At 41.9% G+C, this 16,419-nt stretch overlaps 1 protein-coding gene across 1 annotated transcript in view; it reads left to right on the forward strand.

Annotated features, from left to right (window-relative positions):
* Positions 1-695: 695 nt before the first annotated feature.
* Positions 696-16,419, forward strand: part of ZNF462 (zinc finger protein 462) — a gene marked incomplete at its 3' end in the record, with an annotated part of 16,576 nt that continues 852 nt past the window's right edge. The window contains exons 1-5 of the mRNA XM_010180540.1: positions 696-915; positions 1,515-7,003; positions 7,922-8,086; positions 9,747-10,021; positions 12,840-12,958. Of these exons, the coding sequence (XP_010178842.1) occupies positions 696-915; positions 1,515-7,003; positions 7,922-8,086; positions 9,747-10,021; positions 12,840-12,958 (6,268 nt within the window). The remainder of the gene's footprint in view (positions 916-1,514; positions 7,004-7,921; positions 8,087-9,746; positions 10,022-12,839; positions 12,959-16,419) is intronic.

Raw genomic sequence — 16,419 nt, forward strand, 5'->3', positions numbered from 1 at the left:
AGTAAAACTGTAAACATTTTAACAAATAATGGAAATGCCCTCACAAAGCTTGGTGGAAGTAGGGCAAATTTAAGAGTTCTACCTTCAGCTCATGTAGCTGCATCTCATCTTGCAGTTACATCTTGGTTTTCCACCAACATCAGGATCGACAGGATGTTGAGAAGAAAGGCAAGTTTCTTCTTGTAAAAGATTTTGATCAATGGTAGTGAAACAGGCAGGAATTAGCAACTTCCAGGAAAGTTAGAGTGGGTTTCATGAAGGCAGAAGCTGCTGTCTTCTGACGGTAAATTTCAGTGCCTGACTGGGAGTAATGTGCTGTCTCTATCGCAGACCACAACCCATAGGCTGTGGTCTTTGAACAACAGTCCTGTCCTGTGCAATGGAAGAGCCAAGAGGACAAAGTCCATTGAATCAATAGTCGTCAGAAAGGTGACTGTTTGTAGTGTTAAGTCAGCAACTTGTGAGCTACCTAGATAGGATTTAATGTGAATCGGAATTGGTCTTAATATAGTAAGCAAAGGTTGAGTTTTATGCCACAGTATTTGGGGAATCTCTGGAAATGACTGAGTCATTGTAAGCTTGGTATTACCTGTTGTCAGAATAAGTTAAAATGGCATTGCTCTGAAACTTCTGTCTTCTCTCCTTCCTCTGTTTTTCTTGCAGAATTTTCTCATGTAAAAGTTCATCCCTGAACCATGGAGGTGCTGCAGTGTGATGGCTGTGATTTTCGAGCTCCATCTTATGAAGACCTAAAAGCTCATATCCAGGATGTTCACACTGCTTTTCTCCAGCCAACTGATGTCTCTGAGGAAAGTCCTAGCCAGCCAAGGTCTGGTTCCATGAATGCTAGCAACCAGACTGAGGTTGAATTTTCTTCTGTAAAGGATGAATTTGCAATTGCAGATGAATTAGCAGGTAAATCTCAACTCTAAGATTGATCTCAACTCTTAAGATATCAACTCCAGTTCCCTATTTTCATGTGGCTTATTTCAGTTTGTTTAAGTTTCTACTTTTGACGTGATTTTAAAAGCTCACATCTTTATTGCTCTGTCAGCAAAGGAGGTGTCTAGCTTCAGCCATGTTGGTTCTGACCACAGCTTTTTCTGTAAATGCAGACATGGAGGTTGATTTTATTTCCCAGCTGCTTTTCATGTATTTCTTCATACTGCTTTTTGGTTTTGAGATTTTCATGGTTGTTGTTAGCTACCATGAACCACCTCAAAATTTTCAACTTGATTAGTGTACTAGCTTTATTTTTTTCCCCAATAAGATTATTTTGGAAATTATCTATCCCAAGCTGTACACCAGTCATACATAGGTAGTCACTATGCATAATTGTCATGTTTCTGACCATTGCCAGAGGTGTAGATCTCACCATAAGTAAGTGAGGGAGTCCTGGTGTGATTATTATCTATTCAGGATGTGGTTCCATTCTTATGCATACAGGGTGGGTGGAGAAAAAGCCTTTTATTTGATCTGACTTATTTACATGTACACCTTAATTCTCATTTTAGGGCAAAATGCAACAAGTCAGATGGGGACTGGAAGTTACTATAGCCAGAGCCAGACTTTCTATGGTCAGCACATGGCTCCAAATCCTAAACCAACCAACAAGTTCTTCCAGTGCAAGTTCTGTGTGCGTTACTTCCGTTCCAAAAACCTCCTCATAGAGCACACACGCAAGGTTCATGGAGCACAGGCTGGGGGGAGCTCAGTGGGGCCACCAACTGCTAGTTCCCTAAATTACAATATCATGATGTATGAAGGGTTTGGCAAAGTTTTCAGTTGCCAGTTCTGCACCTACAAGTCACCCAGGCGTGCAAGGATTATTAAGCACCAGAAAATGTATCACAAAAACAACCTGAAAGAGAGTTCAACTCCTCCTGCTGCTGCCACTGCTATGTCTGAGTCAACATCTGCTTCTGTACCAGTGCAGGAACCTTGCAAGGAGCTGCCTGCAGAGGTGGTGGAGCGGAGCATTTTGGAATCCATGGTCAAGCCCCTGACAAAGTCTAGGGGCAATTTTTGCTGTGAATGGTGCAGCTACCAGACACCTCGAAGGGAGCGCTGGTGTGACCACATGATGAAAAAGCACCGCAGCATGGTAAAAATACTGTCAAGCCTGAGGCAGCAACAAGATGGAACCAGTGCACCTGATGTGCAGAGTAAGAGTGCCCAGAATGCCTCTCCAAACTCTAATTATATCTCCATGAATACAACAGGACGTGAGATGTCGAATGCTAATGTCTCAAACTTTCGGACCTCTATGGGCAATTCCCTTATCAGGCCCAACTCTTCTACTTCTTCCAAGTTTTCTTCTGTGTCTTACCCTCCAATAAAGCCTAAGTCACCTCACAACTCAGGCATGGTTAATTTGTCTGACAGATCGCGCTATGGAATTGCTGATATGACAAATTCTTCTGCTGACCTGGAAACAAGCAGTATGCTAAATGACTCCAGCTCAGATGAAGAGCTAAATGAAATGGACAGCGAGAATGGCTTGAACTCCATGGATCACCAGACCTCAGGAATGTCTGCAGAGCAGCTGATGGGATCTGATGGCAACAAACTGTTGGAAACAAAGGGGATTCCCTTCAGAAGGTATATGAACAGGTTCCAGTGTCCTTTTTGCCCTTTCCTGACGATGCACCGCCGAAGCATTTCCCGTCACATTGAGAACATCCACCTATCTGGGAAGACAGCTGTGTATAAGTGTGACGAATGCCCTTTCACCTGCAAGAGTTCATTAAAGCTTGGTGCTCACAAGCAGTGTCACACAGGAACGACGTCAGACTGGGACACTGTGAACTCTCAGACTGAAAGCATTGCCTCTTCTTTGAATGATAGCACAGTGTCTTATGAGAGTGGAAACATAAATGGCAGGAAGTCAGCTGGGATGATGGAACCAGTGCAGCCACAGCAGCAACAGCAACAGCAGCAGTCACCCCAACCCCATTCACAGCATCCGTACAAATGCACAATGTGTAACTATTCCACAACAACTTTGAAAGGCCTCAGAGTTCATCAGCAGCACAAGCATTCATTCTGTGACAACTTGCCAAAATACGATGGGCCACCATCAAACACACCACAAGAGAGTGAGGCAGATGCTCACCCCTCTGCCAGCACAGTGAAGAAGAGTCAGACCTCTATCCTTGGGCTCTCATCTAAAAATAACTTTGTTGCGAAGGCCCCACGGAAGGTGTCAAATGACTTCCCTTTAGATCTCTCTCCCGTGAAAAAAAGAACTAGGATTGATGAAATAGCAAGCAACCTCCAGAGCAAAATCAACCAAAACAAACAGCAAGAAGATGCTGTAATTAATGTAGAGGATGATGAGGAAGAGGAGGAAGACAATGAGGTGGAAATAGAAGTGGAGTTAGACAGAGAAGAAGAGCAAACGGAACCAATGATAGACGTTTCCAGTTCTTACGCACCCCAGCAAATGTGGGGCAGAGAGTCTAATGATTCCCAGAAGGAGACAAACTTTAGAAACATGCAGCATGACTACAGTTCCACCAATGGAGCGGAGATTGAGCTCACTTTATCTGAGGATGAGGAAGACTATTATTCTTCTGTCAGCATGAAGGACCATCAGAGCCCTAATGCCTCTGTTCTGGGGAGCCAGTCAAACATGTATTGTACTGATCAGAACAATGAGAATTCAGAGTTTAATGACTCTGGCAGGCTTTACTATTGTAAACATTGTGATTTCAGCAACAAATCTGCCAGGAGTGTTAGCACCCACTACCAGCGAATGCATCCCTATATTAAATTTAGCTTTAGGTATATCCTGGATCCCAATGATCATAGCGCAGTATACCGGTGTCTTGAGTGCTACATTGACTACACAAACTTTGAAGACCTGCAGCAGCATTATGGAGAGCATCATCCTGAAGCTATGAATGTACTGAACTTTGATCATTCTGATCTAATCTACCGCTGCCGCTTCTGCTCTTATACAAGCCCGAATGTTAGAAGCCTGATGCCACATTACCAAAGAATGCATCCCACGGTGAAAATTAACAATGCAATGATATTTTCAAGCTACGTTGTTGAGCAGCAAGAAGGGCTGAACACAGAGTCTCAGACATTGAGAGAGATCTTGAATTCTGCTCCAAAAACTATGGCAACCTCCACCCCCGTGGCTCGTGGGGCTGGTATGCCAGCTGGGTTTAACAAAAGTGCCGCCAAGAGTTTTAGTCCTGAATGTGAAAATCAGAAGGAACCTTCAGTCAATACTGTGGTTGTTTATGACTGTGATGTGTGTTCATTTGCAAGCCCTAACATGCATTCGGTTCTGGTGCATTACCAGAAAAAGCACCCTGAAGAAAAAGCATCATATTTCAGAATTCAGAAGACTATGCGTGTAGTCTCTGTTGACAGGGGCTCTGCCCTGGCTCAGATGTCTTTTGAGTTGGGGACGCCCGTCTCCCCAAAACTGTCCAACTTGGCTTCTCAACCGCCACCTCCCCCACCACCACCCCCAGACCTCGCTACTGAACTCTACTATTGCAAACACTGTTCATACAGCAACCGTTCAGTTGTAGGAGTGCTTGTCCATTACCAGAAAAGGCACCCAGAGATAAAAGTCACTGCCAAATATATCAGACAGGCACCCCCCACTGCAGCAATGATGAGGGCTGGTGAGTTGCCACCTGGCATTCAGAGGCCACCAGTGTCAATGCAGCAGTTGAGTCGGGGTGGATCCGAGACCTCTGTGAATCCTCCTGAGAATGAAATGTTCTTCTGCCAACACTGTGATTATGGAAATCGGACCGTGAAAGGCGTGCTCATTCATTATCAAAAGAAGCATCGTGACTTCAAAGCTAACGCAGATGTGATTAGGCAGCATACAGCCACCATTAGGAGCCTTTGCGATCGCAGCCAGAAGAAATCGCCTGGCAGCATGCCTGCTCACACCTCCAGCACTGAACGGGACAAGTCAAAGCTGAGAGCCCTCAAATGCAGGCAGTGCAGCTACACATCGCCTTACTTCTATGCACTGAGGAAGCATATTAAGAAAGACCACCCAAATCTGAAGGCCACGGTCACATCCATTCTGAGATGGGCATTTTTGGATGGGTTGATAGAAGCTGGTTATCACTGTGAATGGTGCATTTATTCACACACAGAGCCAAGTGGTTTGCTTGTGCATTATCAAAGGAGACATCCTGAGCATTACGTTGACTATACATATATGGCAACTAAACTCTGGGCAGGTCCTGATCCTTCCCCTCCTGCCCTAGTGATGCCAACAGAGATGAAGACCTATAAATGCAGAGACTGCATTTTTGAAGCATCTTCCATTTGGGATATTACCAATCACTACCAAGCATTTCACCCTTGGGCCATGAATGGAGATGAATCCGTGTTGTTAGATATCATTAAGGAGAAAGATGCTGCTGAGAAATCTGTCCCACAGCCTGATGAAGCTGGGGCCAGGATGGATTCTGAAGACCAGATAACATCACAGATGGATCAGGATGCAGAGTGTGCAGAGGATCCCAGCCTTCCCCAGGAAAAAACTGTCCAGCTGGCTTCTGCAAACCCTGCCATCTCCTCCACTCCGTATCAGTGTACAGTTTGCCAGTCAGAGTACAACAACTTGCATGGCCTCCTGACACATTATGGCAAAAAGCATCCTGGCATGAAAGTGAAAGCTGCAGACTTTGCTCAGGATATAGACATTAACCCAGGGGCTGTATATAAGTGCAGACATTGCCCATACATTAATACACGTATTCATGGCGTTCTCACACACTACCAGAAACGACACCCATCAGTCAAGGTCACTGCTGAAGACTTTGTGCATGATGTGGAGCAGTCAAATGATATTGCTCAGAATGATGTGGAAGAGACAAGTAGGATTTTTAAGCAAGGCTATGGTGCTTATCGGTGCAAACTCTGCCCTTACACCCATGGCACACTTGAGAAGCTGAAAATTCACTATGAGAAATATCACAACCAACCTGAATTCGATGTTTTTGCCCAGTCACCACCAAAGGTGTCTGCCTCAGTGGAGCCAGACCTGATGACTGAAATAAAGGCATCCCCAGAAATTGCTGCCGAAGATGTCGGAGAAGTTTCTCTGCCAGGACCTCATTTCTCCAGTTCTCATTTAGTGTCTCACACAGTTTTCCGGTGTCAGCTCTGCAAATACTTCTGCTCCACCCGGAAGGGGATAGCTAGGCACTACCGCATCAAACATAATAATGTCCGGGCACAGCCAGAGGGCAAGAACAACCTCTTCAAATGTGCTTTGTGTTCGTACACCAACCCTATTCGCAAAGGGCTTGCAGCACACTACCAGAAAAGACATGACATTGATGCTTACTACACTCACTGCTTAGCAGCCTCCAGGACGGTAAGCGACAAACCCAATAAAGTGATCATTCCATCTCCTCCCAAGGATGACACTCCTCAGTTAAGTGAGGAGTTGAGGAGGGCTGTAGAGAAGAAGAAATGCTCGCTTTGTTCATTCCAGTCCTTCAGCAAAAAGGGGATTGTGTCCCACTACATGAAGCGTCACCCTGGTGTTTTCCCGAAGAAGCAGCATGCAAGCAAGCTGGGGGGTTACTTCACTGCCGTGTATGCTGATGAGCACGAAAAGCCAACTCCAGCTGAGGAAAGGAATGACTTTGAAAAGCCGGAGGTGGAGGCTGAGGCTCAGGAAATTGAGTGGCTTCCCTTCAGGTGCGTAAAATGTTTCAAGCTGTCCTTCAGCACAGCAGAGCTGCTGTGCATGCATTACACCGACCACCACAGCAAGGATTTGAAGAGAGACTTCGCTATACTGGTAAGCGGCACCCGCTCTCAGAACCCTGTCTACCAGTGCAAACACTGTGATATGAAATTGCATAGCACAGCAGAGCTGACCGCACACTTGAATGGTCACAACGAGGAATTCCAGAAGCGTGCCAAACGTCAGGAGAGGAGGAAGCAGCTTTTGAGCAAGCAGAAATATGCAGATGGTGCTTTTGCAGATTTTAAACAAGAGAGGGTAAGGATTTGTGTGTCTGGTCTCTTCCCCTGTTCCCTGCTCCCTGCCAGGGAAAAAGAAGTAAAAAGCACTACCTTTCTTTCTGTGCCCGAGGGGCTCCCTGTTACTAATGCCCACTTGCATGTTCTCTTTGACAGCCAAATGACCACAGGCTAATGAATGACTCAGCATGTCAGTGAGCTCCATAAGTCAATTACACATTCTGCTTTAGTTTCCTCATCCATTCTCCACCCCTCCCTAGGTTCTGTAGGAAGCCTTGCTCATTTCTACTGTTTCCTTCAGTATTTTCTTCTTTCCTTCCTCACATGCTTCTGAAAGGATTGTCTGTATCTGACAGTTACTTGTTCCTTTGTGGCAAGGCTGCTGTGTACTTTGTTGCAGATTCTTTACAAAATGTCCCATCCCCTTCTTCAGTGTACCTCTGAATAAAACACCAGTTTCCTTCTCAACCTTCTCTCTCTCTTACTGCTTTCTCTGATTAAGCACTCAGTATTAACATGACGTGAATCTACCTGGTGACTGAACCTTTGGACAAGTGCCTTACAAGCAGAAGACCAAATTGTGCTCTTTTTCTTGCCCGCTTAACCCCTTCCTTCTGCTTCAGTCTGAAATAAACTTGCTGTGGAACAGCTCTTGGGAAAGTTGTGGTGTTGTGAAAGAGCACAGTTTCAGGCCAAACTAAATGTTCTTTTATAAGATCACTGCTCTGAAGAAACGGAATGTTTCTTCTGCAGAGATGTCTTGTCCACTTATTCTGGAGGCGTTAATAGATATGAACAAAAATTAACGTTACAGTTCTGCAAAAAAAGGACGTGTACACTAAGTGTAATTTCCTCTCAGGTGTAAGATCTGGTCTGTGTTCCTGAAGATGAGATAACAAAGCATACTTCAGTGATTTATGCTTGTGTACTCAAACAGGCTTTTGGACACTTGGAAGATGTTTCAAAACTTAAAGAGAGGAAGGTGGTCGGCTACAAATGCAAATTTTGTGTGGAAGTCCATCCAACACTTCGAGCCATCTGTAATCACCTCCGCAAACATGTCCAGTATGGGAATGTCTCTTCCGTGTCAGCTGCAGTAAAGGTAAGAATTTTAAAAAGGTGACTGAAGGTGACTGCAATGTTTTGCATTGTTTAAAATAAAGGGCTTGCTGAAAACTATGGAGGGCTCTTGTGAAGTTGAATGCATTTTGAACTGGGTATTCCAATTCAATGTGATATTTTAATCTATTGCTAAGTTTCTGAAGTGCATTTGGTTTATTTTAAGATGTTTTAACCTTTTTCCACTCTTGATCCAGGGACACGAAGACTATTTAATTCTCATTTCTTCTCAGCCACAAAGGAGTTGATGTCGTTGATGACCGAAAAGCTTGGTTTTTGAGCAGGAGGCTTTCTCTCAGCCATTCTGGGCTACTTCTCTCCTTAGTTCAACCCTAAAAGAGCCGCTTACTTTCTTTTTTTCTTTTTTTTCAAAAAGAATTTTTTAAGAAGAGGAAGTGGGCACTTGCAAATGTGCGAAGTGTCTTGTGGTACACCTTTCCACATGAAATTTGCATGCTGGCTCCAACCAAAACATTCAGTGGCCAGCTGAGACAGTGGTCCCATTCAGGTGATTAGGTGTAAATGTGTTGTTCCTTTCTCCCTGTGAAAGGGGATGCCTTCGAGGACGTCTCCAAGGATAGGCCATGCTCCACAGCCCGGATTTCCAGGATATCAGCAGGCGCGGTACAAGTGCATCAAGGCTGTGGGAACTAGCTGTGTATTCATTCTTCCTCTGTATTCTTGCTGCATTGAGTTCTTGGCAAAGACTCCTGCTGCAGGTCTCACAGCCTGACTAAGGGTGCTTCTTTTGAGACATCCTCTGCTTGTTGTGAGGAAGCCGAGTCCTTCATAGCTTAACTCATGCTGCCTGAGAGAGCTTTCATTGCCCTACCACTGACCTTCCTTTACCTTACCTGGCACTACTGACAGATTCAGATGCTTCCCTCCCAACCAGCCATACTGTCTTCTCCCTGCTTCCCAAGTGAAGTTTACGTAGGGTCAATGCTTTCTTTTGAGTAAGGAGAAATTTTGCAGCAGAGAACAAAAGCTGAAATCCATGGCCAAAGGAATGTGATGGAAGCACTGTAATAGGTTATTAAAGTTGCTGCAAAAATACATGCTTTGATTAGAACAGGGAAAGGAAAGGAAAGTTAGGAATGGGAATTAAAAAAAGACTTTTTCTGGTTTTATTTTTAAAGAGCATTTTAGGGTCTTGGAGTACTGGCTTCTTGTGAATTTGGCACTGATGGACAGGTCTACTAGTCCACTAGGCTAGACTAGTGATTTAGTCTGCAGTTAGGTACACTGTAAGCTAGAGCAAAAGAAGCTAAAATCAACTTGCTCTCTACCTTACTAATGTTTATCTGATAAAGTTTAGAAGATTCATATCAAGACTATTGAAAGATAGTTGATTTGATTTCTTGTCTTTTTCCATTATCTGACCCAAATTTGATCAAGGAGTGAGATTATTTTTTTTTTTTACATATGCGTGTATGTATATAATAGATGTAATTATGTTTTTCCTTCCCAAGAGTAGGCCCTTTTTTCAGAAAGCCATTGATGTGGAGTTCGTGTAAAAAAAGATATATTTAGAAAAAGAATGCAGTGGAAAGAACTCTAGGAGTTACAATGAACACATGAGAAAGATTGAGGGGCAGAAGGGAGAGAGAATTGATGGCTTTGGGGGGGTATGTGTTTTTTAGCAGGAAGCTGAAGATTCTTCAAACACAACTTTGATGGAGGGTTGTGAGGGAGCCAAACACCCTGGCATTGTGGAATTTACAGAAGCTGAATCTGGAGCATCCTTGGAAGATGAAACCAGGCCTGGGGGCTACCACTGCAGCCAGTGTGACCGGGTTTTGATGTCTATGCAGGGTCTGCGATCTCATGAGAGGAGTCACTTGGCTCTGGCCATGTTTACCCGGGAAGACAAGTACAGCTGCCAGTACTGCTCCTTTGTCTCTGCTTTCAGGCACAAGTAAGTTGTGGCTTTTATTTTTGTTTTGAAAAGAAGCACAAACTAGCACTACTGTTTTGTAAGTTGACATTGAAGAAGAGAGCTCTCAACTTGATTTTGAGCAGCACTTTTCTCAGCATTTAGCTATTTTCCATGCTGCAAAATCTTTGGCCATTATGACTGGCTCTTCATAAAAGGTCGCATCTTTTATATCTGCTTGAATTTATTTTAAGTCCTCTCTTTTTTGAGTATAGGAGAAAAGCATGCAAGCAAAAGACTAAAGAGTTCTTTCAGTAGGCAAAGAGTGAAGCCCACCACTTATGCAGCCTTGTCAATTGCATAAGACATAACAAGCCAGGAAGAGGAAAGTCTTTTTCCTCATTAATCTTTCATGTGTAAGGAGCTTCTGCTGCCTATAACTACCTCCGTTATAATTACTACAACTCTTTGATGATTGAGTTTTCATTTGTAATGTTAAATAACTGTCATAAACATAACTCTAAATTAGAAGTTTTTTTCTTAATTATGGTGTGCAGTTTCAGAATACACATATTTCAAGTTCACACCAGTGTGGTATACTAGTGACTCCCTCAGCCTGTTTCCTTGTCTCACATAGCATGTGAAAAATACATAGTCATCATTAATAGTCGTATTTCTTATGATTTGTTTTTCTAAGGTTGACTTTGCCTTAAGCTGGGTAGTTTTTAAAAGTATTTCAATCATAATCATATATATATATATATAGCATGCTCCCCAAAAAGGCAGTTTATGGGGTATTTTTCAGTGACATCTTGGACTGACTTGCAGGTACATTTTTTCTCTAATTTCAGGGGAGAGACCTACTTACTTACCATTCTAACAAAAGAAGAGAGATCCAGGTGCTCATTTGATGTAGGCATTAATAGCACTGTTAGTAGTGCTTTAAAATTTGGTGAAGATGTCACTGTTTTGCAATCAAATGAATGTGGGAGAGAGAGCATGACAAAAAAGCATTTTTAAACTCTTTATGTTAAAAGGCAAGATTTCTGCTAGTGTCAGTGTTGCAAATTGATGCCGCAGTTCGGTCTGCCTTGTTGAAAAAAGTCCATGGGATTGAGCAGCCAACAATAAGAAAAGGAGTGAGGGAAGGATGGGTACTGCTGCGCATATCCCACCGTGCTTTGGCCAGGCTGATGTTGGGGGACACCCCTACCTCACATAGCTTACACAACTTGCTGTTTGACTAGTAACCTGGTTTGCTTCCAAAATCAGACTTGTGTTTAATTATTACTGTGTAGAATACCTTAAGATATTTATAATAGCTTGATATGTATTACAGATATTTTTGGCAGTCTGCTTTAATTGTTAAGTAAGCTCATTCCCTGTCAGCTGTTTAAGCAAGTTTTGTTCTATGAAGTATTCACTGCAAGTGTTCAATGTCTCACTCATTTTAGAGACTTTTTCCCCATTTCTCTGGAAAAGCTGTACATTTTATCTTGACACAAACTCCATCCTGGATTCCTATGAAATTGTGTTTGTATGAAGTGTCCCTGACAGGAGACATAAGTTCATTTTTAATTTTTTTGCTATCATCAGATCTTTGAATACACAGACTTCAGTGTCAGCTCTCATAAACAGGTATTTTCTGTCTCAGGCTCTTGTCAGTGTGGGTCTAAAGATCCCGTGACAATCTTGTGTAGTATGAAAGGGCTGCAACAACTGCCACTTGATCTATGTGTTGATGTTCAGTAAAACAATAATAGGAGGATTTAGGAAAAAGAAAAAGAAATAAGCCTCAAATACATACAGAATTAAGGTAGCAGGTAGGGTATATTTTTGGCAAATTGACACTCCTCTATTGTGCTGTATCTACCCTGTTGTTCCATTACCGTGCAGAAGATGACTCAAATTAAGACTAGATCACAAAGCATGAATGTGTCTAAAGAAGAAGCTATACTGGAAATGTTTACAACCTGAGGTGAAACTACCTGTGTGCCACCTGGAGACTCTGAATTCATGGCTGTCAGCCACAGTTGTAGAAGCTGCAGAGCTCTGCAGGACTCAAATAAAATGAATTTGATATTCTGTTAGAAAATGTGGAAAACATTTATTCCCTTTATTCCCTTCCAAACCATACTGAGCTGTTACAAGAAACTGTGGAGAGGGAGCAAGTTCTGATCACCCCTCAGTATTGAGGCTGTTGGTAGCTTCCAGTTAGTAGAGGCTGGTCTTTGCCACTCCTTCTTCTCTTGGTGAGTTTCATGCAGAATCTCCCACACTGTTACTTCTGAAACTCTGCTGCCTTTTAATCCTGGAACTCATCAACTGCAGCCTGCTGGCATCCGCCCCAGAGCAGGATCTCTAATCTGCTTTTGCTGCTGGAACCAAAAGAAGGCTTCCTCAGTAAAGCTGGTCGAAAATACTTCCCCCCGCCCTGGCCCCATGCCTTCATCAAGAGGACCAAAGGGTGCATATTTTCACAAAAAATGTTTGCCAGGACAAAAATTCTGTAATCATAATTATACTGTTCTTTGTTTCTTGTTTCTTCAAGTGGTCCTTTAAGTCTGGATCAAGTATAATTTTATTTATACCAATCTTGAGCTATAAGTTTATTTAAGTGTCTTGCTTTCTGCAGAACAGAATCAGTGTCAGCTCCTCTCATTTCTCTCAGATTAAATTCTACTTCATTCTATAAGCAGACCTATTGAATATTAAGAGAGAGTTTGAGAAAGTATAGTTGAGCCTGGTCTGCCTCTTACTTAATTTGTTGTTGCTGTTAAGTGTTTTGTTCTGCATCTGAAGGAACAGTTGAAATTATTTACTCTTTCGTATTTCCCTTTTCTGCCTTTCTCTTTTGAAGTCTGGATCGTCATATGCAGACCCATCATGGACACCATAAGCCGTTCCGTTGCAAACTATGCCCATTCAAGTCCTCTTATAATAGCCGTCTGAAAACCCATATACTCAAGGCACATGCTGGTAAGTTTTCTCTCTCAGTTTTGCAGTGCAGCAGCTAACGTGGCCCATGTATTCTTGTTGCTGATCAGAGATGCTGGTTTGAATCACGTCTTTTGTCACCAAATCACCAATGGGTAAGATTTTCAAAGGCAAGTCAGAATTGGCCAGCCTACACATCTGTTGGAATCAGTGGGAGTCTGAATAATGTTTTGGGAAGGACAAGAATTTAAAAGTTATGAGTATTTCAAAAACTTCTTACTTTTCTTCTATTTTCTTTTATATGATTTTTCTTATTATTTCTGCTTATTTCCAAGAGAGTTTAATCAGTCTGCTTATACCATTCATGTCATGGTAGTAAGCTTTGTTCTGCTATGTTTGTATTTATGTTTGTGCTTTAGGTGACTTTGAGGAAAGGACCGTGGGTTGCATCTTGCTTTTGGTAGAGTCTTACGCTGGCTTTCATGTTAAAACCAAATGCTGCAAACTTTGGGAGTCAGGTCTGTGTGCAGCAGACCGAGAATGGCACAATTCCATTATTGTACATGGAAATTTGTCTTGCAGATCTCTGTATTGCTGCACGCAATCCATACAAGCAAGCGGATATGATTCTGATGAAAAGGAATTGGAACGATGATGTCTCATACAGGATAGGCCATCTCAAAGGGTGATACCTTTGATTATTAAAAAGTGCTTAACTCATTCCTTGGCCCTAGACTCTTGGCACCGTCCTGCCTCATGCATTGAAAGGTTATCTGAAGATTGGAGTCAAAAAACACTAGCCCCATTGGCTGCAGTGGCATCTTTGTGGTTAAAAGATCAAAAAAATCAACCCTCAAACCACAGTCCAAACATGCACTCTGATGCAAATAACAGAATATTGACCAATCTACAAAACTTAGAACTTTCCCATTTGTTAAAAACTTGTAAGTAGAAGCTCCTGGAACAGATGACAGAAGGGTTAGAAGGATGTTTCTTCCCTTATTATTTGTTTACTCTATGTCATATACTCAGGTTGGGGTGGAGAAAGAAGATAGGAAAATGGGAAGAAAAGGCGGAAGGAATTTATAGCTGTCTGCTGATTTTGTAAAAGGAAGAAAAATGGTAGTTTTCACCATTGATCCAAAGACACATTTCATCTACAAAAATGTAGGATTGATGGTCATTTGTACTTGATTTCAGATTTCACAGAGCTTGTGCCAGAACCCTTTGGTGTACTTGGACGGGTATTGTGGATTAGCTTAACTTTTGCCAGCCTCCTGTTGTATGGGACCATGGTATTCTGTCCCTTCTAGGAAATTCAACTGTATGCAGCAGTTCCACTTTACAGAGTCCCACATCCTGGATGGAGGTGACATGGTTCTTTTATTTTTGCGAACCATAAAATAATGTGGTTTTTATGCTTTTTTGCAGTTGGGCTACTTTGTGTTATCTTGTTTGATCTTGGCAGATTTTTAGAGCCAGTGTTAGTATGCAACTAATATTTACTTCATGCACCTCTCCATGTAAGCCATTTATTTATTTATTACGAATTCATGTGCTTGGTTAGTGGACATTCCTTGAAGGACCATGTTTTGCATCGTACAAGAACACCATTTTCTGGTTGCCTAGATAGTGCTTGCACAATGACTTATGTAATAGGGTTTCCAAAGGTTTATGATCTGTTTCTGCGTCAGTCCATTTCTGCCAAAAGAATATCACAGAAAAATAGCTTGTATGTTTTTCAGTCAGAGCTTTTCTTTTTTGTGTTTTGATTCAATCCTTCAGAAATACATACTACTGGATAAACATGTTATGAAGACTTTTCCTTGGACTCCCTAGTTTTTCAATAACACAGTTGTTCTCTGAACTTCTCTTTTGTTACCATTTTTCTGTCTCTTGTCCATCATCTCATTATCAGTTTATTTAGAAGTGGAAATTTCAGTCCCCCTGAATTCTTCTGAAGTCTTTTGGAGATCATTGAAATTCAGTAAAATCCTGAATCCTGAAGTCTTTTACTCAGTCTGCCTCTCTCCCTCATTTTCTGGGGATGGGTCAAAATTCAGTAGACTATAAAATGAGTTCTTGCCTAACAGCTGGTACCAGTCAGTGTTTCTGGCATTTGTTTTTCATCTAGTATGTGCCATCTCCTTTGGCATGGAGCAGAACAGTATCTCTGAATGAGCTGTCTGTTGTTTTCATCCAAACTTTTTCACCTGTTTCGCTTGTATGTTTTTAGGGGCCATTTTCTAGTGTCCTTGCTTCGTTAGTCATGACACTGGATGCGCTGCATGCACAAATGGATGATTTTAAGACAGAGTATTGGCCCTGCTCATTTTCTATGTAATCTGGAATATAATGCTTTGTATACATACCAGGTATTGAGACCCACCACATAAATTTTTGGACTTAGTTATTTCTGTGTGTATTAACATAGTCATTTTGTGAAATGTAAAACTAGCAGTCAAAAAAAGTGCAGAAGGCTTCTCTTAAGCCAAACTGTAGCCTTTCCTCTGCAATCAAACACATCCTTTGATGCTGATGTCCATCTGAACTGTTATGGCTGAATAGCGGGTATATTTATTAGTTATGTGTAGACTGCTTAATATGTCATCATCATATCTATTTGCTTTAATGTCTTGTTGTGCTTTTAAGTTAACAGTTATTTGGTACCAGGAATGTCACCCTGGAATCTGTTACGCTGACAAACCATGAAGGTCTATATCTGTATCTCACTGATACCTTGGAGTTTCTTTTGTCTTTACATTATCTTGTTCCATTAAACAACCTGTTGTACATGCAACACAAAAAAATGTTTTCTTTCTGTTTGTAAATAGGTGATATATAACTGATATAATATGCAGGTGAGGAATGCCATTTGAAAAGACATGAGGGGCAGTTTCCTGTTTCACCATTTCAGATTTTTAAGTGATCCTCTCATATTTTGGATGTACCAAAAGAGGCTTTTTAAGAGTGTGTCCCCGTGATTAGCATAGTTTTTCTGGAAGGGACAGGCAGGAGTTATTTTTATATAGGGTGGTTGCTAATCTTTTCAGGTGTGCTTACTCTGACTTGCTGCAATATGTGTGCTTTCATATGCTCTTTTGGTTCACCCATTTCCAGTGTTGGAAACAGCTGTTTGAGAACCTTGTTTGTTAAATTTGTTGAGAGATTGAAAACATGTTTTGCCTTGTTCATTACCAGAGCTCTTGTTCTTCTGTTACTATTCATGAATATTTCACTCCTCTACTAGTTTTGGCTCTTTATGTACAATGTTACTTTCGTACGTGGAAGTGGCACTTCCAGAACAATAGCTTGGCACCTGTATAATATCACGTTGTTTGTGTTGGGACAGTTTCACTTTGTGCTCCAGTTGCCTCCATGCTTAATGCAAAACAAATCTTGTCTCAGGATTTGTTTCCCCTTGCTTGCTGTCTCTATGGCTTGGAATGTATTCAAAATTAGATTCACTGGTGTTCATTACTTCTGTTCTTTTACTTATTTTA

This window comes from Mesitornis unicolor, unplaced genomic scaffold, assembly GCF_000695765.1.
Source record: "Mesitornis unicolor isolate BGI_N332 unplaced genomic scaffold, ASM69576v1 scaffold20423, whole genome shotgun sequence".
NCBI lineage: Eukaryota > Metazoa > Chordata > Aves > Mesitornithiformes > Mesitornithidae > Mesitornis > Mesitornis unicolor.